Raw genomic sequence first — 25528 nt, forward strand, 5'->3', positions numbered from 1 at the left:
ACGTCATTTAATTTACAAAATTTACTCTACAAATTTAATAGTAGAGTGATCTTACAAATTATAATTTTTTTTATTTTTGGTTAAAGATCTTAAGAATTACCTTGTATCAGTACTCAAAGGAGTTTCATAGGCAACTCTGTTTGAGCTATTGTATTGACTGTTGGATTAACAGTTTTGCTAATTACTCCAATTTTTTCTTGCCCTTATATATCTCACCGAAAGCACAAAAACCCTAACTCTCCTTGCCGTCGACTCCTACTACTTTGGGTGGAGATCCGTGGCAAAACCCCCTTCGAGTCTTCCTTACCAACCCCAACTGCTCCTCCTTCCCCTTTTAGTTTATGCCCGACTTTTTTACTTTGGCCTTTATTTTTGATTTTTTGTTGTTGAAAAAATAGGGTCTAATTGCTATATTAAATCACATGAAAAATCAAGAAATAATTCATGCAATTATATATATCACAATAATGCATGGAGTAACCAATGTTAAATGAACATGATATAATGGATTAGAAAAACCTAGAAAATACGGTCGAGGCAAGTGTTGGACACTTTGTCCTTAAGACAAGTTTACGCCACACTACGGTGCTCATGGTTGATCGGCGCATGTCTCCCAAGATACAACGATCACATTCTTGTAATAGTAGCACTTCAAATCACAAGGCTCCATGAACCACGATTGTGTTGAAAACTCTCTCATATGGACTCAATGTGACTCTCTAATATTTAGTACACTCTATGTATGATTATGTAAAACAATGAAATGTTCTTTTGCTTCTCCTCGGTGGTGTGCTTGGTGTTTGGTGGTTGTTAAAATACTCTTAGCACGATTTTAGTAAAATTAAGGAATGCTTTTTGCGCCAGTGACCCGCTCATCACCATTTTCCATTCATCCAGTTGTTTCGTAGGTTCTTCTTCTAAATGGTGGTGTTATCTTTGCGATGGAGGTGCAATAGTACTCCAGATCTAGATTGTTCTTGCTATGGGCCGGCTACTTGTGAGCCTTTCCCTTGATTTTCTTTATTTTAGCTTTGCTTGTACTCGGTTACTTTGAACTGCCTTTTAGGCCTTCTGTATCTTGTACTCTCTTTCTGGGAATGGATTTTATTTAGTTCGACAAATAAAAAAGGATTAAAAGTTTTGCTAATTGGTCATGTAATCTTATTTATAGCTAACTAACAAATTCAAAAAAATGCCTACTAGGGCCCACATCAGGAAAGAAAAAACCAATAGTAAAATATTGAAACAGACAGAAATCGAACTTCAAACCTCAAGTCCGATGAATTGATTTAACCAATGGATGCTTACATCAAATAAGAAAATGCCTACTAAGGCCGACATCAAGAAAGGAAAAACCAATAGTAAAATCAAACAAACAAAAAACAATTTTACCACACTATTATATACGTTTTTAGTCCGTTGACAATGTTAGTAAGTTAAATAATTAGTTATTAAGGGAAGGAAAATCAAAGAGAAATATAATTGAATTTGCATTAGAATGCATAAGCATGATTATTTTTGTTCGCTGTAATAAAACATCACCTGCATCATATATATATATATATACATGTTAATTGAGTATGAAAAATACAGTAAGTACACTAATTGAGTAGATATATTAAGCAATTTTTCTATTATAATTGTTCACACGCGCATAGATAATTGTGACCTCCATTAGTCATTCCATATATTCATAATTTCATACCAATGAACGGTTGTGAGTTTTTACGCACATTGCGGCATGTGAATATATGTAGTTGATAAAATTCAATGCATTAATTAATTGTCATTTATATTGAATCCAAACTGTACAACATAAAGCAAAATATTCAAAATCATTTGAAATTCTCATATGTTTTAGTGTAGACTCCATCAAAGCATTTTATTGGCTTAAGTTATCCACTCACACCTGAGCAACTATGATACAATAATTTTTTACGAGATTCACATCATTCAGTCGTCGTGAGTTAAAACGGATAATGTAATAAGTCGTTAAGATAATTCAACCCTTTAACTAGTAAGCCATTTATATCAAATCTAGAATGCACAAGAAAAACATAAAGATAAAAATCCAAGAATAACATAAAAATTCTAATATCTAGAATTAGGGCTAGGGACCCTACCTCTACAAGTAAATCTCCCACATCAAACTACGTCTACTTTCCTCACTTCCTCCCCCAAAACTTCAAGAAAATTTTCAAGGTGCCAAAAACACGACTTGATAAATTACATATAATAATATAATTAATAAAAAAATTTCTCAATCAATTATATTATTAAACTTAATGAATTATATTATTAAACTTAATGAATCATATGGCGTTTCCTGCACACTGAAATCTCTGCAAAATCCCAATAACACCTCAATCCTTGGTCAAAAACGTAAAGACATTCACTTTCTCTCATCCAGTCATGCCCTTTCTTTCCTGTCACTTTCTCTCTCCAAGTCCTTACCCTTTTTGCCCTTTTGCTTTCTTTCCCAGCAAAACAACACACAAATCCAAAATCCGTATCTCCCGAGGTTCTCCATGTACAGCCGAAGCCCCACAATAAATTTCCCAAGTCCTTCCCACACCAATATATTTTTTATTTTCGATTTTATTATAAATACCTCCTCCTAGTATTTGAGCTGCCTCTCTCTCTTCTCTCACACCAAAGTCTCTCTCTCAATACACCAAAATACACCCAATAAAACACTCTCTCTTTCTCTCTCTCTCCTCGCTCTCTCTCTCTCTCTTCTCTCTTGTCTGCAAAACAGAACATGAGCGGCGGTGGGGAGACTAGGGTTTCAATCCCGGACAATGTAAAGCTCACGATCCAGAACATAAGGGATATGACCGGGAAGCAGCATAGCGACGATGAAATCTACGCCGTGCTCAGGGAGTGCTCTATGGATCCCAACGAGACCGCGCAAAAGCTCTTGTATTTAGGTAAAGGGGGCTATTTTTCGGCATGGGTTTTGTGTTTACATTAGGTTTTATGCCGATGGGTTTCTGGGTTCTGTGTTTTTGGCGCTGAGTTTTATTGGGTTTGTTTTGTTTTTGTCCTGTGATCGATGCGTTCTTCTGGGTTTTGATTTTTCTTTAATGGGTTCGTCTCTGTTTTCGGAGAAGATCGAAGATACAAATAGAAAATTGAAAATTAATTTCTTCAAATTTATGAAGGGGAAGAGCGTTTACAAAGTCGAAAAGAAGCTTCCTTTGTTGTTTTTCATGTTTGGTTCTGTTTGGCTGCTGAGGAACTGGGTGGGGTGGGAGTGTGTTTAAAGTTTGTGTTTTTATGCTAGTTTGTGCACTGAAGATTTGAAATTGACCCTAGAAATGTAAGAACAAGAAATTTAGCTTTCCCCTTTACAAGGATTGGAAAAATTCAATGAGAAGTACTATGTTATTTTGTTTGCAGAATGTTTATTTGTCAAGAAAATTGTTGTCAAGGTGCAAGATAACTTTTTGTTATGTCTATGTTTTTGCATTGATCATAAGGAATGTTCCCATAATGCTGGTGCCTTTTTTTTTGGCTCATCTGAATGCTCGTGTGCTTCCACATTCTGGCTCTCATGGGTTTGAATTCATTAATTGGTTTATTTTGTATCTTAATCTTGCATAGTAGTTGTGTGAAGTATAGATTTTCGAGTAAGATGTGGTATTATTTGTCACATAATTCACCTTGGTTTTGATAGGACATTCTTATCGGTAAACTCATATATGTGATAGTAAATTGGTTACTTTGTCAATATTACACGTGTTTCCTGAAATAGTTTTGTGGTGACAAGTTACTACATAACTGAGACCTTTGCTATATGATTAGTAGTTTGCATTTAAATCATTCTTGTGTTTGGTGTAAGCGATTGAAATATTTGGAATTCATGATTAGCTTGGGCCACATAAATCTTTAGGGAATTTGACTTCGTATCTACATGTATGAGTTGGATTGCTCCTTTAGTTGTCTTACTGCATATTTATATCTTTAGGGAATTTGACTTGGTATCTACAAGTATGAGTTGGATTGCTCCTTTAGTTGTCTTAATGCATATTGTCCGAGTCGGATTGCTCCTTTAGTTGTCTTACTGCATATTGCCTGAGTAGGATCATTCCTTTAGTTGTCTTACTGTCTACAGATTGCCTTGTCCATCTCTACTTGTGTCCTTCCTCATCATTGTTTTGTAGGCGTTGTCATGCATAACACTCGTGCTTCACACACAAGACACCTACCGAATGTTACTTAACTCCTGAAACTAATGAGCATATTGTTTGTGTTCCCAGATACCTTTCATGAGGTCAAAAGCAGAAAAGATCGGAGAAAGGAGGTAAATATCTTGTGTTCTTCTATAAGGATATATACATCCAGTTATGCATGCTTATATGTTAATGCTGTTTTAGCATAGTAAAGGTTATTATGTTTCTATCGTCTTTTCATTTGTGTGTACATGCACTATCTGAAGCTAGCTAGGCTGGTTTATAGTAAGAGCTGTTACTGTTACAGAACTCGAAGGGCAGAGCATCTGAAGATTCTAAAATGCCACCAGGCACACAGAAGCGAGTTTCTAGGGGTGGTGGCCAAGGGAATTATTCTTCTTACTTTTCTTCTGGTAAACTTTTGCTCTGTTTAACACATATATTTTCTGTGTGATATCTTGCTATCTAGATTTTGTGATGATATTGTTGTTGATATGGATTTCTGCTCTATCTTTGATGTAACTTCTTGCTTTACAAATGAACTTTCAGATGCCGGTGGTGGGAGGAATTATTTTGCTCGGAGGGAAAATGGGGCCAATAACTTTGCAGATAGAGGTCCCATGTCCTCTCCTGTTAAGCCAGTTCAGAAAACAAAAAATACTGCTGCAGCTCCAGGCACTAAGTAAGCTTTTCTCAAATTTTTATACTACGCTTTTTTAATCTTTGAGGAATTCTTTTGTGTCCTAACCATAACCCTAATCCTACTGCATGCTTGAGAAGAATATTAGGTCTTATTTTTCCTCTTAATTTATGATATATATTTCTCTATACAGAGCTTCAACCGGCGCACCAAATGGGCTAAAGAACCTACCAAATGGGAACTCTACTCATGGTGACTCCCCCAAATCCCCTATGGGTGTTGACAACAATGTTCGTGAAGGATTTGCAGCTATAGTTGCAAAGAAGTCAGGGGATGCAGCACCTTGTCCTGCTGTTGGAGCATCTACACCTACCTTTGGTTCACTGGATGATGAAAAGTCTGTGTCAATACCTAACCAGCCCCCAGTTTCTGCCACACTAGACTCTGCTTCAACCATTCCGTCTGCTTCAGATCCTGCTATGTCAAATCATACTCAAGGAACCAAAAAAGGTTCTGGTAATGCTGTTGGTTTGGAGTTGTCCAAGAGTGAAAAAACCACCCCAAGCTCTGTTAATTCTGTGCAAAATGGAAAGACTTCAATTGATTCCAAGGTGGCTGAAAACAATGGGGATATTACGCCTTCACAACCCAATTTACCGTCAAATCATGGTGTTTCCATGGCCCTGATGCCTTATAATAGTGATACACAGTCGCAAATGCCTTCTAATGGTGATAAACAGTCGCAAAATCCTTCTTTTCCTGCCAAAGGTATTTTAACATGTTAGTCAGTTGATTTTGTCTTGATGCTCTCACATGTGCTGCATTCACTGAAAGTCATTCATCATGTATGCCCTAGCAATGCTTGCATAAGGCCCCAGACACTCTTGATTGGTTTTTTGGCCCCCTCTATATATAGCATCAATTTACCTTGGACTGAAGGAAAATTTTTTCAGACTTGAGAGTTTTCCTTCTTTCCCCCTCACTTTTGTTAGTCAATCATAATTAGTATCCTTGCATGTGCTGTGTCAACAATTTCTTTATCAGCAGGTGTATCATATGTGTTATTGCTATCCTTATGGGTGTGCTCAGTATATGTTGTCACAATTATTGCTATGCTCGTTATGTTTATTATCTGTTTGGTATCCTTATTGGTACTTAGCATCTTTCATTACTTTTGTTAGCAGGTTTGTTCACTTATTTTATGTTTCTTAAACAGTGGCCTTACCGGAGGTTGCAACAAATGCTGTTGAAGCTACTCCTCAACTGCCTCGTGACTCGAGAATCTCAGTTGCAAAACATGTTACTTTCCCAAATCATATCCAAGTGCCTGAAGCTTTGAAAAATGTATTGACCTTTGGAAGTATCGATGCTCCTTTTGGAGTGAGAGTAGACTCTGATAAGGGTACTGGTGGTGATAATTTCTCAATGGGTGCTGTTGAGTCTTCCCAGGATACTGATGATACTGCTAAAGAACCTTCTCATAGGTTGGTGATTTTTGCTTCTGTATATGTCTGTTTTGGCTTGTTTGATATATGATGTATGTGCTTTTGTCTTCTGCTTAATGATAATTGATAAGAGAACATAAGTTCGACTTTTTATCTAAATATTTTGATCACGGTTTATCTTCCATAGCATAAATTATTTATATTTACCTATAGCAGGACCCTTTCTAAACTGTGGAATTATTTTCTTAAGAAATTATACTCATCTGGCTTTTATTTTTGGATGCAGCAATGATATTGTCTCCTCTCGTGCTCAAGGAGATTTTTCTGAAAATCCAGTGTCTTTAGCTAATGCACTTGAAAAATTACCACCGTTGGATAATGTATCTTCAAGTACAAACTCAAAAGTTGATCTGCTGAAGCAGGAATTGCAGTTGCCACAAGAAGGTTACCAGAACCCAACTGCTTTAAATGCCCCAAGCTATAATCTGGGTATCTTTCCGTCAATGCTGGGGAGCCAGCTTTTACAAGTGGAAGGACACAATAATCCAGCGCATGAAACACCCCGCCTTCCGAGCTTTGTTGTAAGTAACGACTAAGAGTAAATTTGTACTTGAAGTGCAACTTTCCAATTTTGTTGTTGTTATTGTATGTTTCTGATCTGTGTAATTCATATTGTAGGGTGGCAATCCTGCCACTGTGCCTAGCCCGAACTCAACTCCACCACTGCCAAGCGCGGCAGCTGTCTCTCAGCAGTCCATTCCTATGTACAGGCAGACTTATCCCCCTAATTTCTACCCATACGGCCACTATCTCCCTCCATATTATATGCCACATATGCAGCAATTCTTAAGTCACAACGGCGGCTTTGCTCAGCCTTCAACTGGGAATGTATTTCTACCACAGCCGCCACCACCAGGGGCAGCTGCTTCTGGTGTTAAGTATTCTCTTTCGCATCTCAAGCCTGGTACCAATGCTGGACATCCGACTCAATACAGTTTTCAATCTGGTGGTCCATTTATCACCACCGCTGGCAGTTATGCTTCGGGCCCAACAGTTTCATCTGGAAACTCGGTTGGTAATGAGGATCATGGAGCATCTCAACTGAAGGAAAATCATATCTACACAACTGGACAGCCGGTTGGTCTCTGATTCCATATCTTTATTTGAAGTTTTTAATTTCCTTGCATGCTAACAAAGCTTGAATGAATCTATGTGGGGTGTTGTCTGTATGAATTATATTGGACCAATCATCATATTACTTATTCCCCCTGTCGTCTCTTAATGTTTTCGCAGACAGAAGGCTCAGCTGTTTGGATACCTGCTCCAGGACAAGATATGTCCGGCTTGCAGATGAGTTCCATGTACAACCTTACTCAGGGGCCGCGCCTCACCTTCTCACCTATGCAGGCTGGTCACGGTGGCATGCCTGGGATGTATCCACCGGGGCAAACAATTACTTCTCCGACATTTCTGCAACAACAGTCTCCAGCTGTTGCAGGAGCTGCTGAAACGATAGGACCCCAGTCCGCTCCTTATCACCAGGCTCAACATACGCAGACAAATTGGAATTAGGTACCTTTACATTTGGCAAACAATTCATCCTCCGAGGATCAAGTTAAACTGGTTATATCTGACAAGTGGCATGTTTTGAGTGTATATATGAAATGCTGCCCAGAAATTTTTGGAATATCATCATGACCATCTGAAGTTGAAAGAAGATAGGTTTCATCGTCTTTTTCGTCTTTGTCGTCTTTTTTCTTAGCCTTTTTTTTAATAAATTTTAATTCAAAAAGTAAAATTTGATGGGAAAATTGAGTCTTTAGCTTATGGAACTTAGTAAAATGTTGTAGGAAAAACTGAGGAGGATGATAGTGTTTAGAGGTGGGTGGGATGTACCCATTTTTCCTTTCTGATTGTCTCACCTGTATATTATTATGATAGCGAGAAAATGTCGAATTATACGATTGTAATTGGTATATTGAGAATTGGCTTCTCTGTTTACTTTCATCTTACAATCGTCTTTCGCTTTTACAATGACGAATTTTCGAGAGTGAATTCCTAAGTAAATCTGAAAAGTGTGATTAGTTTCATGTAACTCAATTAGCAATGGTTATGTGTGGAATGTGATTCAGGATTATAGGTGGCTCTTGCGCCAATTTTTGATTCCACCGGTTTTGGTAAACAAAAGAGTGATGTGAGATAAGAATGACTCCCATTCCCCTAGTGTAAATGTACCCTCTGAAACTAGAGAATGTCCCTTTTCTACTCGGAGTCGGATTCTCTTCCTCCGAAATTCTCTCCCTTTTAGTTCCCATCTCTTGCCCCTTTTGTTTCTTTATAAAAAAGTTAAAACACAAGATGTTAAATTGTAACCGTTTAATTAGGAGGAGATTGGAAGGAAGAGAATTTTACTTCCTTCACCATTTTCTTCCCCCGGCGGGTCCCTTTCTTTCATAATTATACAGTCCCTTGTATTTTTGTTAACCTGGTTAGAAAAATGTTCCAAAAACGCTTGAAATAGTTCTTGCAAGAAGCACATAAGAAGCATTTCATGTACTTTATTCTAAGGTTATCTTGCATTTTTACTCAAGATGAGTTTAAAATGTATCTTCTTTAAAAGCGTTTTAACACGTTTACGAACGAGTTATTGTTCAATGATTCATCACGTCCAACCACATGACGCCTTTATTGAAAATTTTCTTCATTCCTCGTGCAAAAATTTTCAACCCTCCACGCACAGTAACCATCTTAATGTCCTTCCATTCGAGTCCTGAGACCGGAAAGTCTGCGCATTACACAGCCGTGGCGGGCGCTTTGTTGTGGAGGCGCTGAGAAAGTACAAGGAAGCAGATGACGTGTAAGCCTCTGCTAACCTCATTTCTTTTTGGCACATTAACGACGTATCGTTTGGAATGTATTTTTCCCGTACACATTTTATTACCAGAATCGTTTAATTTTTTAATCTTCATATAAATCATCCTTATGAAAGTTCATTAAAACTGAGATAGTTTAATCATCAAAATATATTAAATGAATGAAGTTTTATCGTAGATGACTAAATAATCTTCGATTCTAATAATTTTTTTTAAAGATGATTTTCAAATGAAGAATATGGAATTAAATAGTCCCAATTATAAAATTTGTACAACAAATATATGTTATTTGTAGGAAAGAATATAAATATGACGGAGTGGATGCAAGTATTATCATTAAAAAAGTGAGTAAGAGAAAGTGATAAGAATACAAAAATGGCTTTGAAACGTCACCATTTGCTCGTCACAGGAGGTTTTTTTTTTTTTTTTTTTTTTTTTTTTTTTAACGGAAAAACTAACGAAACTTAAGAGAGGAGGCACATTAGCACCAACGTTTGGTTGATAAATTGGGGAATGGATCCTCTCCGGATCCCTTCCACCAAATCTACCAATTCAGACTCTTGGAATTTGATTCAACGGTTAAAAACAAGGGCTCTCTTTAAAAGTTATAATAACTTTAACGGTTGGATCAAATTTCAAAGATCCGGATTAATGAATTTGATGGAATGGATCCGGAGAGGATCCCTTTCCAATAAATTGAACTTTTTCAAGCGCCAAATGTACACATGATCTTTTATCATGTGGTACTTGAGCGAATTTCACTTTGGCCCAATAGTGAAAGGGATAACGCCTGTGTTTCACTTTGGAGGAACTTCTCTCCTCACGTATGTTCACTATACAAACTTTAAAATTAGAATCGTTCACAATTTTTATCATCATTTAAAGATCATATATTAAAAAAAAATCATTTAATTAAGAGGTTGTTTAGCCATCCATGCATGTCAAACCAATTCATGATTTTGGTAACAAGTAGTATCTCACAACGAGTCGGGTCATTTGTTTGATGCATATGAATTGTTAAAGATCCTTAAATTGAATGATTTTTAGATGATGATAAAAATTATGAACTGTTTCTATGTTGCTACGGTAAATTTATGTTAATTATAAATGAAGAAATAAGTAGGTTCCCCATGGGAGACACAAGCATTATCCTAGTGAAAATAGATGCCTAAATATTGATAAATATTTTATAAGATCTTAAAACACAAAAAATAAAAATTCCACTAGAACTTTCATTCTAATTATACAAAACTTAATTGACAAAAAAAAAAATATACAAAACTTAAGTTTGCAATTCAATTGAAAAAATAAAAACAAAATTAATGTCTCAACTAATAGTGGTCTCTTCTCTTATGTCTTAACCTATGGTGGCGTTTATTGTTCCATGGCTTCACCTTGACAATGTAAACCAACGCAATCCGCGGATGTTTTTCCGGTAAGACTTGACGCCTCTCAGCTTCTTCTTCCCGTTGTTCACGCCTCTCAGCTCCGTTGCAGGTGTCTTTCTCTGTTTGGGTTCATCGCTCTCGTTTCGTAGCTGCTCGCCCTGGGATTCGACCAGCAAAGCCATGTCCAAATACACCTGGTGCAGCTCCTGCAAGTTCTTCTCTATGTGTTTTATTGGGTCGTGCCGCTTCTGGAACTCTTTAAACGTGTCCAGGTCGTGAACCGTGGCCAGGACTTGGCTCCTCATCTCTTGCTCCTGGGTCGCCTTCTGCATAAAGGTTTCCCACTCTCCTGCATGAATGCATGAAAAATCATTAATTAAGCCACAAATAATAGTTGTGGGTGCGAGTGACAAATTTGAATAATGCTAATTGGACAACAAAATTGACCACTTTCTCTTATGGAGTTAAGAGGTGATTATTCGACAACTTTCTTAAAACATATGTTGAAAATTCAGCCATTATTTGAAACTTTAACACACACATATTAAACAGTTAACGCTAGCGAGACCATCATTTTAAACCACATGATGTGGTTCTTTAAGTCACATTGTTTTAAAAATTTTCGCCTAGCGCTACCTGGGGTGCAACTAAGCGCTAGTCAGCTGGCCACCGCCCCGATTAATGCCTAGGCGTTTGAAAATTAAGAAATGGCGCTTAGACTGCCTAGGCACCCGCCTAGGTCACGACTCAATTAGACAAACAATATATAACTTTAATTTTGAATTTTATTTATTTTTCAATAAATTGTAAAAGACTTATTGCATACTTAAATGAACACACATTATATCATTGGTTCCCATGTTTTCATTATGTTCCAATACTTCATAATATATATGTCATTTTATTTAGTAGTTTATGATGAAATTATATATATTTTAAGTATAAGTAGACACTTATTTACACAAAATATAGTAGATTTACTTAAATCCATCTAGTCCGCCTAGGCCCTGCCTAACTGCCTAGGCGCTAGTCCCCAGTCCGCTGCATGACTAGCACCTATCATCTTTTAGAACCTTGTTAAATCATAAAGTCTTATTTTATTACCACATCATGTAGTTTACAAAACGTGATTTAAAAGATGAACTCCCTAACATTTTTCATTTAAACATCTAATTTATTATTATAAGCACTACTACTAAAAGCCCAAATTTTATTCATGATGCTTGTGGTGAGACTTTAATTTAAGTCGAAAAATTTAGTTGCTAGACTAGCATTATTCTAAAAATTTCTTGTTTTACGTAATTATAATGGGGTTTCAAAATAAAGGATTTGCCCTTACGGGTAGAGATGAGGCTGTCTAGGATTTTGCCCTTACCAGTAGAGATGAGGCTGTCTAGGGTTTTCTCGTCGAGGTTTTCAGCCGAGACAATGTAGTACGTAAGCTGTACGGCCTCGCGATACTATGAGATCTTCTGCCTCATAGTATTGTAGCTGTTCATGGAGGCCACGAGCTTCTCTCGGAGGCAGTTGATAGCAGAGTTCCGAGTCTGGTCCATTACCGAACCGAGTCTGCAATCTGGCAAGCTCTGGTTGGAGAGGTGGAGGGCATCAAGTTGGAGTTTGAGGACTTTAGCCGTCTCAAGAGCGATATAGAAGTATTCATCCATGCGAGATCGGAGGCCCTTTCCGACGTTGGAATTTAGGAGCACCATCTTGCTCTGCTCGTGAGAGCCTTCAAGGTTGACTTGGAGCCCTTGAGCTCGTTGAGCATGTAGTCAGCGGACTCTGCGTTGGCGAAGAACTTGTTGAGGTTAACTCTCACTGCGGGTGGTTGACTCGGCAGACACCATCTGTGATCGTCGTTTGGCTGATGCATGCTTGCTCGCTCAAGACAGAGAAGAACAAGAGAGAGGGACGTGGATTTTGGTTTGAGAACAGGAGTGGTGGTTAATAAATAGAGAGATGTAACAAAAGAGTTTCTTGGGAGTAAAGGCAAAGGACATGTTGCTTGTTTCCTCTTCTCAAAACAATTATATGCATGTTTCCTATTCTCAAAATATAGAAAGAGTTTTTGGAGAATTTTTTTATAGGAAAGTGATATTAGACATTCCTTTTTCTCTCGTACATTTATGTCTGATTCTGATTTTTGATATTGAAATTTTTACTGAATTTGAGGGAATTTGGACAAGTCATAATTCGGTATAGTGAGTTAACTATAATTTGATATCAAATTAATCATTCATGAAAGTCAAACTTAAGAGCTTTTACAGACAAGTGAGCGAAAAAAATTACTAGCATGGTGGTTAGTATTTATATATATGTTACCATACAAGAGAAGAGAATCACGAACCAAAGCAAATTAACTATTTATGTACCATGGTTGTGTTTAAAATGCAAATTGGAAGGATTATATCCATGGTTGCTCGAAGGATCTCAAAAGCAAATTGAAAAAAGGGAGATGCAAGAAAAAAACGAAGATAACACATTTAAAAGCAAAACCAGTCACACATAATTAAGACATGAGTTTTACATGGTTGATAAATCGATGAGCAGAACAAGAAGAATTATCAGTAAATGTTGTATATCAACTCCTTGGGGTTTTCAATGACCAAAGTTTAATGGATATTTTCTAAATGAGGTCAATGAGGCAGAATAGTGATGGATATTACAAACATCTGTTTCTTGCTACTATATATGTAATCTTTGAGCTTCTGAAACTCTGAAATCTGAAGGTTTTTTTAATTTCATACATAGTTGCATTTTCTAGGGGACCATTTTTGAAAATGGGTACCTACGAAAGTCAAGGAAGGACGCGATGGCGCTTCAGGTTGGACGGGGGTGTCGCGGACACTGCGGTCTGATTCTTGGTCTCCATGGTGAGCATCTTGAGAGAAATTTTCCGTAGGTAATCCGACTGGAAAAAAGAGATTTCACACACAACTTTGATTACAACGCTATCGAGTATCCACAATACGTACCAATGAAGTTGAAAAATAAACATAGACATATGCAATATTGGAATGCAACACAATGGAGATTTTAACTCCACAAATTCTGGAAGTACCTGGCTTGAGGCAGCAACATATATCTTTTCCTCAAACCTTACAGCAATCCTCTCGAGTTCACGTAATCCCTCCTCGCCCTGGAAGGGAAGGTGCCTCTTCAACGTTTCCATTCTTTGTATGCAATTGATACAATAAGTTAGGGACCATGAATAAGGAATGCAGGCAGATTACTCAACAAATAAAGGTAAAATCACAGCGAATGAAGGACTGACCACATTGTCCAAAAGGAAAAATATAGGGAAATAAGCACAAATGGAACTCGCTGCAAATTTCTAATAGAAAACAGAACTGGGCTACTCTAATTAAACAGACAATAAGCAATATAAATACATAACATGGTTTAGTATTTATGATGCATGGACACGGTCCCATAACGCATCTCTCCTTGCCACTCTATCTATAGCTATAGCTTGTCCGTCCCCGAACGCGGACTGTTGAAACCAATGGTGGGCTCACTACGAGTTGAGTAAGCTTTTTGTTTGGCTTGAGGACAAGTATTGTAAGCCACTAAGTCAAGGACTGAGGAACTATCTCTTTCTCAAGTTCAGAGACCTTAACCGCATCTGCAAGATCATGAACCGTGTACTCCAAAATCCGAGTGGTTGGGTTCACTGCACGGCAGACATTGTGATTCCCACATAGAAAGCTTACCCTCTTCCATGCATTACCGGTGGATGCTACAGCCGTTAACACTTTGGCTGCAGGAGGGGAATGGTTAAGTGAAACTCTCGACGTCTTGTTTGGTAAACAGGATGTTTACCCGGGCGCCGTAGTCTTGCCTAACCGTTCGGGATACGACACGACACGACACAGAGATGCGTCAAATTAACAAAGAATTAATGTTTGAATACAAGGAAATAAGACACGACACAGAATAAGACACGACATGACATGGGGATACGAGGGGACCGTGTCCATGCATCGTACTTTTATTCTATTTCCTGCGTCTCTCAAAGTTCTATTTCTGAATATTTTCAATGTGTAAGAGGGTCACATATTTCAGCTAAAAAGAATTAAAAAGATATTACAGCAGTAAATATTTTTCTCCCCTCTAATGAAGTCCATGATTTCTAGACTTGATTTTCTCATACATCTTGGGAACAATTCCGTGTGTTACAGATCTGGCTGTAATTGACAATTAAATAAGCTACTGACCATGATTAGCAAAAAAAAAGTTAAATCACAGTGAACAAAGGACTCGACTAAAGAAACATGTACAAATGTAAATTACAAATTTCTAATAAAAATCGAAGGAGAGGACACAAAACAGACAATATACCGTAAAATACAATATATAACAAGCTTTGGAACCCTTGTATTGTATTTGCAATACTCCAGTGTCTCTCCAAGTTTCCTTTTCGATTAAAAGCTTATAACCGATTTTGTTTATATATATTTCCAAAAATCTACATAAGGATTCAATTCAGCGAAAAAGCAGTACACAGATGATCAATATTCCCTCTCTTTTTCAAACAATACTTACATCTTGTGAACAATTCTGCGTCGTGAATCTTGCTGCAATTGGCTTCTCCAATCACGTGCCTCCATTGAAGGTTCTCCACCTTGAGCAGGTCTCTGGTTATTGAGATCCATCAAAACTGACCAACCACACACACCAGCAGACTTAGAAACAAAATTGAACTGGAAAACCCAAATCTAAGAAAATAACAAGTCAACTTATTAATCAACCTGAGAAGTGGATTAATTGGATATTAAGAAAAGAATCTAATACACATAAAGATGAAAGGGAAGTTGGTGTTCTTACCTTGATCAAGAGATGATATGATAAAGATTACTTAGAGGATAAGAGTTGCAGACTGATGCAAAGAAAGCTTAAAAGGACCAAAAGGAGCAAAAAGGTTGACTCAAAGAACTTTAGGTGCACAAAAAAGGAAGTGGGGTGTGAATCAATCTTTTTTTATTTTATTTTATTTTTTGGGGTTGCTGGTTGGTGGCTCACATTTTTATTTTATTTTTCACAGTGCTCGGTGGATCACACACTTTTTTAATAGTAAAACTAATGAAGAGGGCTTGAAAATTTTGAGTTTTAATGATAATGACAAAATAAAGGGTAAAGTGAATAGTACCAGGATTGACTTTTTAGTATAAAAATGTGATTTTTCGTTAAAGTAAACAGTACCGGGTGCTTTTCATTAAAGTTTCCTTTTTTAATTGAGTAAATCTCAGTTTACTACCCTTAAGTTTCGTGATTTTCAACATTTGGTATATGAAGTTTTTTTCGTCACAGAGTCATACCTAAAATGTTAATTTTGGGACAGTCTCATACATCCGTTAGTCTAACTGTTAAATCTCCAGTTAGCTGATGACATGTCGCCCATGTGAACAATGATTGGGATCCACGTGTCATTAAGAGATCCACGTGGAAATTAAAATTTCAAAAAAAAAAAAAATTTTGGTCGTCTTCCCCGACCTTCCCTTCCTCCCTTATCCCTCCATTCTTTCCTCTGCACTAACCCACCAAACCCTTTTCTCCTCTCCTCTTCAACTCGTCATCCACCATTCCCCCTCCATCTTCGACTCCACCCATCCACCCATCCACCCACCCACTAGGTGGTTGCCGCAGGTAAATTAAGGCACGTGGTAATTGAATTAATTCAGTTATAAAAGTGTTTCATTTTATGCTAACTTTAATGATTAATCCCTAATCATAGAGCAATTCCGCACTTGCTCACTGTGTGGTAGAATTTGTTGGTGGAAGGAGATAAATATAAAAATAAATAAATTATCTTCATATAAGCTGGTTTGCACTCTGCAGCCGCCATATATATCTGGATATTGGATTGTTGTTGCCAATTGGTTGTCAAAACCATGTGGTGCGTTGGTCGTGCACGCAAGTCTCCGTTCACGGTTTTTATATCCGTAACATAATGTCTTACCTTTAAAGTAAATTAATAATAAAATAAAAAATTTTCACGTTGGAATAATAACATTACATGGCTATATTTCAGTACATCGGCTGTTAAAGTCACCAACTGTTAAAGTCACCGTCTCTTTTCCATTTAAGGTGCTTAAACCTTATTTTAATTATATTTTGAAAATTATTAATTTAATTCATTAAAATCTACTACATAATCATACAATATATTTCTTTTTTAATATACGAAAAATAAAAAATTATACATCTCTCACAACTTATATCACTAATTATACTAATTCATTTTCTCCACCTGCAAACAGAGTAACACAAAAAAATACCCAAAACTTCACGAAGATTCAATCTGAATATATCACAAATAAACCAATACTTTGCCCCACACACCTAATGCTAAAACAAGAAAACATAAAACAAAAACGATGGCGGAGAACTCACTGCAGACGCCGTGGACAACCCCGCCATAAGCCAAAACATGGTTGAATTGAGGAGAGAAAATGGTCTCTGCGCGGCAAATTGGAGTTGGATTTGCAAAACCCGGGGAAACGAACCATAGCGCGCCCTCACAAAATCCCCAAACCGAGGATTCACTAATCGCCGAATTGCCCAAAACACCGAAAGTGATCCAGGCATACGATGCAAAAACCCTAGAAATTGGAAGCCGCAAAATTGATTTGGATCTAAATCAATGGCCGCGCAGAGATGGAAGAACCCAATGAGGCCTGCAATCGTGGGCGGAGGTGAAAGGGAGATATAAAGTGTGTTGTTGGAGATGAAATCGAAGCCGTAGAATCGTAATCGACCGGTCTGGTGCCCAAATCGATCCAGATATACCAGTATTTCCCGGTTCAAATGCTGCCCAAACACTTGGTGAATACAGGGGAAGAGTCATCAGATTCGTAATTGTAAGCATAGGGTTTGGATTGCTACCCAAACACTTGATGATTTGATCGATGAAGTCGTAGGGGACGGAGAAGAGCGGCGATCGGAGGCTGGATGTGGTTTTGGTGAGCTCGGAGCTTCATGTTTTGGTGAGGATGGAGGCGAGAGTGTTAAGACTTATTTTAAAATAAAGTGGTTCCACAGAGCATTCCACAAACCTGCAAAAGTGATTCCACATAGAATAAAAAAAATAAAAAGAATTCTGCACTGTTGTAGTGGTCAACCTGGAAATGTGCACTTGTTGTGCTAGTGGTTATCATTTTCTATTTAAGCTGTAAGCTTTGTTTTTCAGAATAAGAACAATAAGAAAACTTTGCAGTATTGCACTGTGAAAATATCTGCTCAAGCATCCTTTTAACGTTTAAGTTAATTCCAGTATCCAACATCTGGTATCAGAGCCCTTCTGGGCTTAAAAAAAAAGGGGGAAAGAGATTATGACTTGCAGCAGCAAGAAACAATGGCAACTGATAAAGCCACTGAGAGTTTTGTTCAACCAGCTATTCCACAGTTTGATGGTCACTATGACCATTGGAGCATGCTGATGGAGAATTTCCTCAGGTCAAAGGAGTACTGGAATCTTGTGGAATCAGGGATTGACGCCCCAGCAGAGGGAGTTGTGTTGAATGAACAACAACAAATGAGGGTTGCTGAACAAAAGTTGAAGGACTTGAAGGTGAAAAACTACCTTTTTCAGGCACTTGATCGATCTATCTTGGAGACTATACTCGAGAAGGAGACCTCCAAACAAATATGGGATTCTATGAAAAAGAAATATGAAGGGTCAGAGAGGGTGAAGCGTGCAGTGCTTCAAACTCTAACAAGGGATTTTGAAACTCTACAAATGAAATCAAGTTAGTCCATTACTAATTTCTTTGCTAGAACCCTGGGAATAGCAAGCAAGATGAGATCCAATGGTAGCACCATGGAAGAAGTCAAAGTTGTGGAGAAAATTATGAGATCATTGACTCCAAAATTTGACTACATTGTCTGCTCAATTGAGGAGGCAAAAAATGTTTCTGAGTTACGAGTTGATGAACTGCAAAGCTCTTTGTTAGTGCATGAACAAAGACTTAACCGCACTACTGCCAGTGAAGAACGAACAACATTGAAAGCTTCCACTTCTTCTGAGCCCTCAAGTTTTCGAGGAGGAAGAAGTCGAGGAAGAGGTGGACAAAATAGAGGAAGAAGTGTTCAAAGCCATCGTGGTGGTGGACGGTTTGGACATAGAGATGACAGCAAGTCACCTCATGTTTTCAAAAGAAATAATGACTTTGAAGAAAAAGGAGCCTACTATTTTGATAAGTTAAAAGTGGAGTGCTATAGGTGTGGAAATTTTGGGCACTACAAGAATGAGTGCTACACGAAATTGCCAAAGGAAAAAGGAGAAAAGTCAAATTTTGTGGAGAAAAAGGAGGAAGAGACACTTTTGATGACTTTTCATATACTTACAGAAACTGATAAGGAGACATGGTATGTGGACACGGGTTGCAGCAATCACATGAGTGGATGTAAGTCTTCCTTTATTAATTTGGATGAAAGCTTTCACACAGTGGTAAGTTTTGGTGACAAATCAACAGTGAAAGTGATAGGTAAGGGAGATATTCAAATCAGAACTAAAAATGATTTTATTGAAACTATTTCAAATGTTTTTTATATTCCTGATTTGAAAATAAATTTGCTGAGTGCTGGTCAATTACAAGATAAAGGTTACATGATTACAATCTACGAAGCAGAGTGTGAAGTGTACAATCCAAAAAGAGGCTCAATTGCTGTTATAAAAATGTCCTCCAACATATTGTTTCCTTTAAAGATCAAGAATGTGCAAGCTTGCCTGCTTGCCAAAGAAAATGACCCATAGAGATGGCACTACAGATATGGCCATTTAAATTTTAATGGCTTAAGAACACTTCACCAGAAAGGGATGGTCACTGGCTTACCTGAGATAACTCCTCCATCAAAGGTGTGTGAAGAATGCATCACTGGGAAGCATCAAAGAGACTCTTTTCCAAGTGGCAAGGCAGCAAGGGCTAAATCAGTCCTGGAGATGGTTCACTCTGATCTATGTGGACCAATCAACCCCGTCTCCAATGGTAACAAGAAATATTTCATCTCATTTATTGATGATTTTAGTAGGAAGACATGGGTATATTTCTTGCAGGAAAAATCAGAAGCATTTGAAGCATTCAAAAGCTTCAAAGCTTTAGTTGAAAATGAGTCAGACAAGAAGATTAAAATACTAAGAACTGATCGTGGGGGAAAGTACTGTTCAAAGGAGTTTGATGCATTTTGCAATGAAAAAGGCATCAAGAGACAGCTGACCACTGCTTATACACCACAGCAAAATGGTGTAAGTGAAAGGAAGAATCGGACCATTCTCAACATGGTTCGAAGTCTGCTAGTCAAAGGAAGCATTCCCAAAAAGTTTTGGCCTGAAGCTGTGCTATGGTCAGTCCATATCTTCAACAGAAGTCCCACATTTTCTGTTAAGAATATGACTCCTCAAGAAGCTTGGAGTGGACGGAAACCCTCAGTGGATCACTTTAAAGTGTTTGGGTGCATAGCATATGCACACATTCCAGATGAGAAAAGAAAGAAGCTAGATGACAAAAGTGAAAAGTGTATTTTCCTAGGTGTAAGTGAAGTCTCAAAAGCTTATAAGCTGTACAATCCAGTAACAAAGAAGATAGTGGTGAGCATGGATGTAATATTTGATGAAGACGCCATATGGAATTGGTCTGAGAACAGATTGGTTCAACTACAAATTCCAGTCGATGATTTAGACAAAGAAGATATAGCAGCTCCTGAAACTCAATCCCAGCAGCCACCTCAACCTGAAGTTCAATCATCTCAACAATTTGAAGAAGGAGGATACAATTTAAGAAATGAGAACATAAGGAAGAGACCATCATGGATGATGGATTACGATGTAAGTTATTCAAGTTCTGATGATGAAAATGCTCACTTTGCATTATTTGTAGACAGTGATCCAATCATGTATAATGAGGCTGTTAAAGAAGAAAAATGGAGGGAAGCAATGGACAATGAAATCAAGTCCATTGAGAAGAATCAAACCTGGGAATTAACTGATCTTCCAAATGGAAAGAAAACCATTGGTGTAAAGTGGGTGTTTAGAACAAAGTTGAATGAAAAAGGTGAAGTGGACAAGCACAAGGCTCGTTTGGTAGCATAAGGATACAAGAAAAAATATGGTGTCGATTACAAAGAAGTGTTTGCCCCAGTTGCAAGGCATGACACGATTAGGTTGGTGATCTCTCTTGCAGCCCAAAATTCCTGGTTAATTTTTCAGTTAGACGTGAAGTCAGCATTCTTGCATGGCAACATACAAGAAGATGTGTACGTTGATCAACCACCTGGTTATGAGAGAAACGGAAAAGAAGAAAAGGTGTTCAAACTAAAGAAAGCACTCTATGGTCTGAAACAAGCACCTCGAGCTTGGTACAGTCGTATAGATGCTCACTTTGCTAAGCTTGGATTTCACAAATGTCCCTTTGAGCACACTCTTTATGTCAAGACTAAGGAAGAAGGTAAAATACTCATGGTATGCTTGTATGTTGATGACTTGATATTCATTGGAAATGATGCTAAAATGTTTGATGAATTTAAGAAGTCTATGATGACAGAGTTTGAAATGACTGATCTGGGATTAATGCATTATTTTCTTGGATTGGAAGTCATTCAAACTACTGCTGGTAATTTCATCTACCAGAAAAAATATGCGCAGGACATTCTTAAAAGGTTTCAGATGGATGATTGCAAGCCATTTGGAACTCCAGTTGAACTCGGCTTAAAGCTATGCAAAGACAAAGGTGGGAAGGAGGTTGATAGTACTTTCTATAAACAAATCATTGGCAGTCTCATGTACTTAACCTCCACAAGGCCTAACATCATGTATGCAGTAAGTCTAGTAAGCCGATATATGGAAAAACCAACTGAAATGCATCTAAATGCAGCAAAGAGAATTCTGAGGTATGTAAAGGGAACAACTGATTATGATGTGTTTTATAAAAGGAAAAATGGTTCTGGTTTTGTTGGGTACACAGATAGTGACTATGCAGGTGATATAGATGATCGTAAGAGCACTTATGGGCACACGTTTCTGCTCAACTTTGGTGCAATATTGTGGTCCTAAAAAAAGCAACAAATTGTGACACTTTCCTCAACCGAAGCTGAGTTTGTAGCAGTAGCTGCGAGCTCCTGTCAAGCTATGTGGCTTAGAAAAATGTTTGAAGTGCTTGGTAATGTTCAAAATGGACCAACGACCATCTACTGTGACAACATATCAACTATCAAGCTATCAAGGAATCCAGTCATGCATGGAAGAAGTAAACACATTGATGTTCGTTTTCATTTTCTGCGTGATTTATGCAGAGATGGAAAAATTGAACTAGAATATTGCAAGAGCGGGGAGCAGGTTGCAGATATCTTAACTAAGCCTTTAAAGCAACCTGCATTCGAGAAGCTGAGAAACATGCTGGGAGTCTATTCAGTTTGTGACATTGATTAGGAAGGTGATTATGTGATGGTGCAGAGACCCTAAACTACTTTCTGTAGAAATTAGTTTAAGGGAGGGTGTTAAGACTTATTTTAAAGTAAAGTGGTTCCACAAAGCATTCCACAAACTTGCAAAAGTGGTTCAAGTGGTTCCACAAAGCATTCCACAAACCTGCAAAAGTGATTCCATATAGAATAAAAAAAATAAAAAGAATTATGCACTTGTTGTAGTGGTCATCGTGGAAATGTGCACTTGTTGTGCTAGTGGTTATCATTTTCTATTTAAGCTGTAAGCTTTGTTTTTCAGAATAAGAACAATAAGAAAACTTTGCAGTATTGCACTGTGAAAATATCTGCTCAAGCATCCTTTTAGCGTTTAAGTTAATTCCAGTATCCAACAGAGAGAGCGGGAGTGAGAAACGTCGAGGTGGAGAAAGTGATGGAAGACGAGGCGGTGAGAGAGGGATTCGTAGAGGGCGATAACATGGAAGTGGTTAGATGGTTGGGAAGCAGCGGTGAGGAATGAGGAGAGGAGGGCGGTAGAGCTGGAAGGGAATGAGAGGCTGATGAGGCAGACGTGGAGAGAGAGGGGGAATGAGAGGAAGAAGAGAGAGGAAATGAAGGAGTGGGGGTAGTGGCCATGAAAAAAATGAGGGAGAATGGATGGACGCTCGGGGTTAAGGAAGAACAACCTTTTTTTGTAATTTTTAATTTTTTTTAATATCCACGTGGGACCTTTATTGACATGTGGCGCCCAGTCATTGTTCACGTGGGTGCCACGTCATCAGTTAATGGAAGACTTAACAGTTTGACTAACGGATGTATGAGACTGTCCCAAAATTTACACTTTAGGTATGACCCTGGGATAAAAAAAACTTGATATACTAAATGTTGAAAACCACGAAACATGAGGGTAGTAAACTGATATTTACCCTTTTTAATTATATTGGAAGGTTTTGAAGCTGAATATAGCATCGTCATATCCGTCATTCAACCTATCTATACAACTGGACCAACTCTAGTGGCTAAATTTTAATATTCTCAATTTCAAATTGTATTGAGTTGTTTAAACTACACTTGTATATATACCCAATGAAAACTACATTTGGTAGATGCTTACACCTTGTTGATGCACAAAATCAGCGAGGACTTTGGTACAACAGAAAATGTCAGGTTTGTGACCTTCGCTTGGTTGCTTCGATCACTAGTGAAGATAAGTACGTAAATGAATGGGGACAGGGAAGCAAACACAAGATGTACGTGGTTCACCCAGATTGGCTACGTCCACGGAGTAGAAGAGTTCTCATTGATTGTGAAGGGTTTACACAAATACATAGGTTCAAGCTCTCATTTTGCGAGTTCTAGTAAATAGTTTAGTACAAAATGACATTAGGAAATATTGTGAGAGAATGATCTCTATTTATAGAAGAGAGTTTCTAGTTTCATTCTGACATTGACACGTGTCGTGTTGTGATTGGCTTTTGATGTTGACAAGTGTCGCGCTATGATTGGCTTCTGATGTCGACACGTGTCGCGCTGTGATTGGCCTCCTGGTTGGATGGAAACTCTTCTGGGTTCTTGACGGTATAACGTTGACTGGTGCTCAGTAGTTTCGGGATTGGTCAAGTATGGTACAAACACACCTCATTCATTCGCGTATCATTTGTTGGAATTGAAAATTTCGTGTATTCTAATTCTCTACCAGTAAGTAATCTTAAACATGTTGAGAAGTTCTAGACATCACCTTTTGCTTGCCATCAATAAGGAGGAAAGGCATTTGCAATAAAACACTCCGACGCTCAAGTTAGTGTTTGTTCATGATGCTTGTAAAATATCAAACGATGTCATACCTCTCTATTTGACAAGCTCTAAGGCTCTAAACATCCCCTTGATACTTTAAATTTTGTTCTTATCACTTACTTACAAGCCTCTAAAATGATCAATGGATGAAAGCAATGGCTGAGGAGTTTCAAGCACTGCAATCCACATGAACCTGGTCTCTTGTTCCATCTTCACCAAATCAGAATATGGTAGGATGTAAATGGATCTTTCGTATTAAAAGGAAAACAGATGGAACTGTGGATAGATACAAAACTCGACTAGTAACAAAAGGATTTCATCAACAAGAGGGTGTTGACTCTCAGGAGACTTTTAGTCCATTTGCAAAACCTGTAACTATCAGAATACTTTTAACTTTGGCAGTGCAGTTTGATTGGTTTTTGAATCAGTTGGACATCAGTAGTACACTCAAGGATGAGGTTTTCATGCAACAACCCCCTGGTTTTATTGAGAAATCAAAGCCCTCTTATGTGTGCAAGCTAAACAAATCTTGTATAGCCTAAAGCAAGCCCCCAGGGCATGGTATGATAAATTGTTTCAAACTTTGATCTCTGGGTTTTCACATTCTCAATCTGATTGCTCTTTGTTTGTTGCCTTTGAGCCTACTTTTGTCATTGTACTAGTATATGTCGATGACATACTAGTCACTGGACCTAGTGCTTGAGTCTACAAGGCTTTCATTCAAAAGCTCAATCAACTTTTTTCCAGTTGAAGACTTAAGCCCTTTACATTATTTCCTGGGTTTGAAGGTACACATAGATTCAGAAGGCATTTTTATATCTCAACACAAGTATGTAATGGATCTACTTCTCAAGACACACATGTATGGAAGTAAACCTTGCACTACACCTCTTGGTACTCAAAAGCTCGATCACAGTGGAAGACTACTGTCAAATCCACATGAATATAGATCAATTTTTGGGGCATTGCATTATTTGACTTGGACTCGACCTGACCTTTCATTTGCTGTTAATCAACTCTGTTAGTTTCTTCACTGTCGTAGAGATACTCATTTTCAACCTGTTAAGAGAGTATTAAGGTTTCTCAAAGGGACTGTTGTTGAACGACCTTGGTTCAAGAAAAGTTCACTCAATCTCACTGCCTTCTCGGATGCTGATTGGGCAGGATGTGTGTTTGATTAGCTGGAGTGCAAATGAGCAACACAATATTGCTCGTTCGTCCACTGAAGCTGAATATCACTCTTTAGCTCACACATTTGCTGAGGTCACTTGGATATGTAAGATTTTCATGGATATAGGTTTTCCATTGTTCTTTGGTGTCACAATATGTCTACAATTTTCCCTTGCATCCAATCCAGTATTTCATGCTCGCATTAAGCACATGGAAATTGACTATCACTATATCAGGGAACTTGTCTTAGCCTATCTTCTTAGAGTTCAGTTTGTTCCCAGTTACTATCAAATTGCAAATATTCACACAAAGACTTTGTCAAAAGCTCGATTTCAGTTTCTCAGGTCAAAGCTTTCACTTGGCTCTCCTCCGTTCAGCTTGAGGGGGTGTGAAGACACACATTATCCTCAGTCAAGTCAACAGTGCCAGCTAGACTCCAAGTCAAAAACACAGTCAGCAATTACTTAGTGAATAAGTTTGTTTGCTGTAACTATTTTGTAACTAATCATAGATTATGATTAATTAGTTACATTAGTTGGTAACTAATCTTTATTAACTTTTGTGTATAAATACCCCAATGTAATCAGTTTTTAATCAATGAGAAATACTTTTCTATTAAGGCCCA

The 25528-nt window shown here is 37.9% G+C and overlaps 2 protein-coding genes and 1 long non-coding RNA gene across 3 annotated transcripts; 1 reads left to right on the forward strand and 2 right to left on the reverse strand.

The window, feature by feature from the left end:
- Nucleotides 1-2581: 2581 nt before the first annotated feature.
- Nucleotides 2582-8267, forward strand: LOC103416590 (GBF-interacting protein 1-like). Its single transcript, XM_008354833.4, has 9 exons — nt 2582-2930; nt 4263-4306; nt 4483-4588; nt 4725-4857; nt 5009-5583; nt 6032-6299; nt 6547-6841; nt 6939-7397; nt 7554-8267. Exons 1-9 carry the CDS (start codon nt 2762-2764, stop codon nt 7830-7832), a joined length of 2328 nt encoding a protein of 775 aa, XP_008353055.3. The 5' UTR covers nt 2582-2761; the 3' UTR covers nt 7833-8267.
- A 4739-nt stretch (nt 8268-13006) lies between these two features.
- On the reverse strand, nt 13007-15366 carry LOC103416566 (mediator of RNA polymerase II transcription subunit 15a-like). Its single transcript, XM_029099431.2, has 4 exons — nt 15276-15366; nt 15070-15184; nt 13586-13697; nt 13007-13435 (listed from the first exon to the last, which is right to left on the reverse strand). The coding sequence occupies exons 2-4, from the start codon at nt 15177-15179 to the stop codon at nt 13322-13324; spliced, it is 336 nt and encodes a 111-aa protein (XP_028955264.1). The 5' UTR covers nt 15180-15184; nt 15276-15366; the 3' UTR covers nt 13007-13321.
- A 1259-nt stretch (nt 15367-16625) lies between these two features.
- LOC139194373 (uncharacterized) lies at nt 16626-22327 on the reverse strand. The gene is made up of 2 exons (XR_011579100.1): nt 22106-22327; nt 16626-17579 (listed from the first exon to the last, which is right to left on the reverse strand). It is a non-coding gene; the product is annotated as an uncharacterized lncRNA (long non-coding RNA).
- Between the last annotated feature and the right edge of the window lie 3201 nt (nt 22328-25528).

This window comes from Malus domestica, chromosome 03, assembly GCF_042453785.1.
Source record: "Malus domestica chromosome 03, GDT2T_hap1".
In the NCBI taxonomy this organism is placed as follows: domain Eukaryota; kingdom Viridiplantae; phylum Streptophyta; class Magnoliopsida; order Rosales; family Rosaceae; genus Malus; species Malus domestica.

Excerpts from the sequence above, each read along its gene's own strand:
- LOC103416590 (XM_008354833.4), top strand. The coding sequence starts at position 2,762 with ATGAGCGGCGGTGGGGAGACTAGGGTTTCAATCCCGGACAATGTAAAG. Across the intron at positions 2,931-4,262 it reads GCAAAAGCTCTTGTATTTAG|ATACCTTTCATGAGGTCAAA; the intron begins GTAAAGGGGGCT and ends TTGTGTTCCCAG. Across the intron at positions 5,584-6,031 it reads TCCTTCTTTTCCTGCCAAAG|TGGCCTTACCGGAGGTTGCA; the intron begins GTATTTTAACAT and ends TTTCTTAAACAG.
- LOC103416566 (XM_029099431.2), bottom strand. The coding sequence starts at position 15,179 with ATGGATCTCAATAACCAGAGACCTGCTCAAGGTGGAGAACCTTCAATG. Across the intron at positions 13,698-15,069 it reads CGCAGAATTGTTCACAAGAT|AATGGAAACGTTGAAGAGGC; the intron begins GTAAGTATTGTT and ends TTGCATACAAAG. Across the intron at positions 13,436-13,585 it reads ATGTTGCTGCCTCAAGCCAG|TCGGATTACCTACGGAAAAT; the intron begins GTACTTCCAGAA and ends TCTTTTTTCCAG.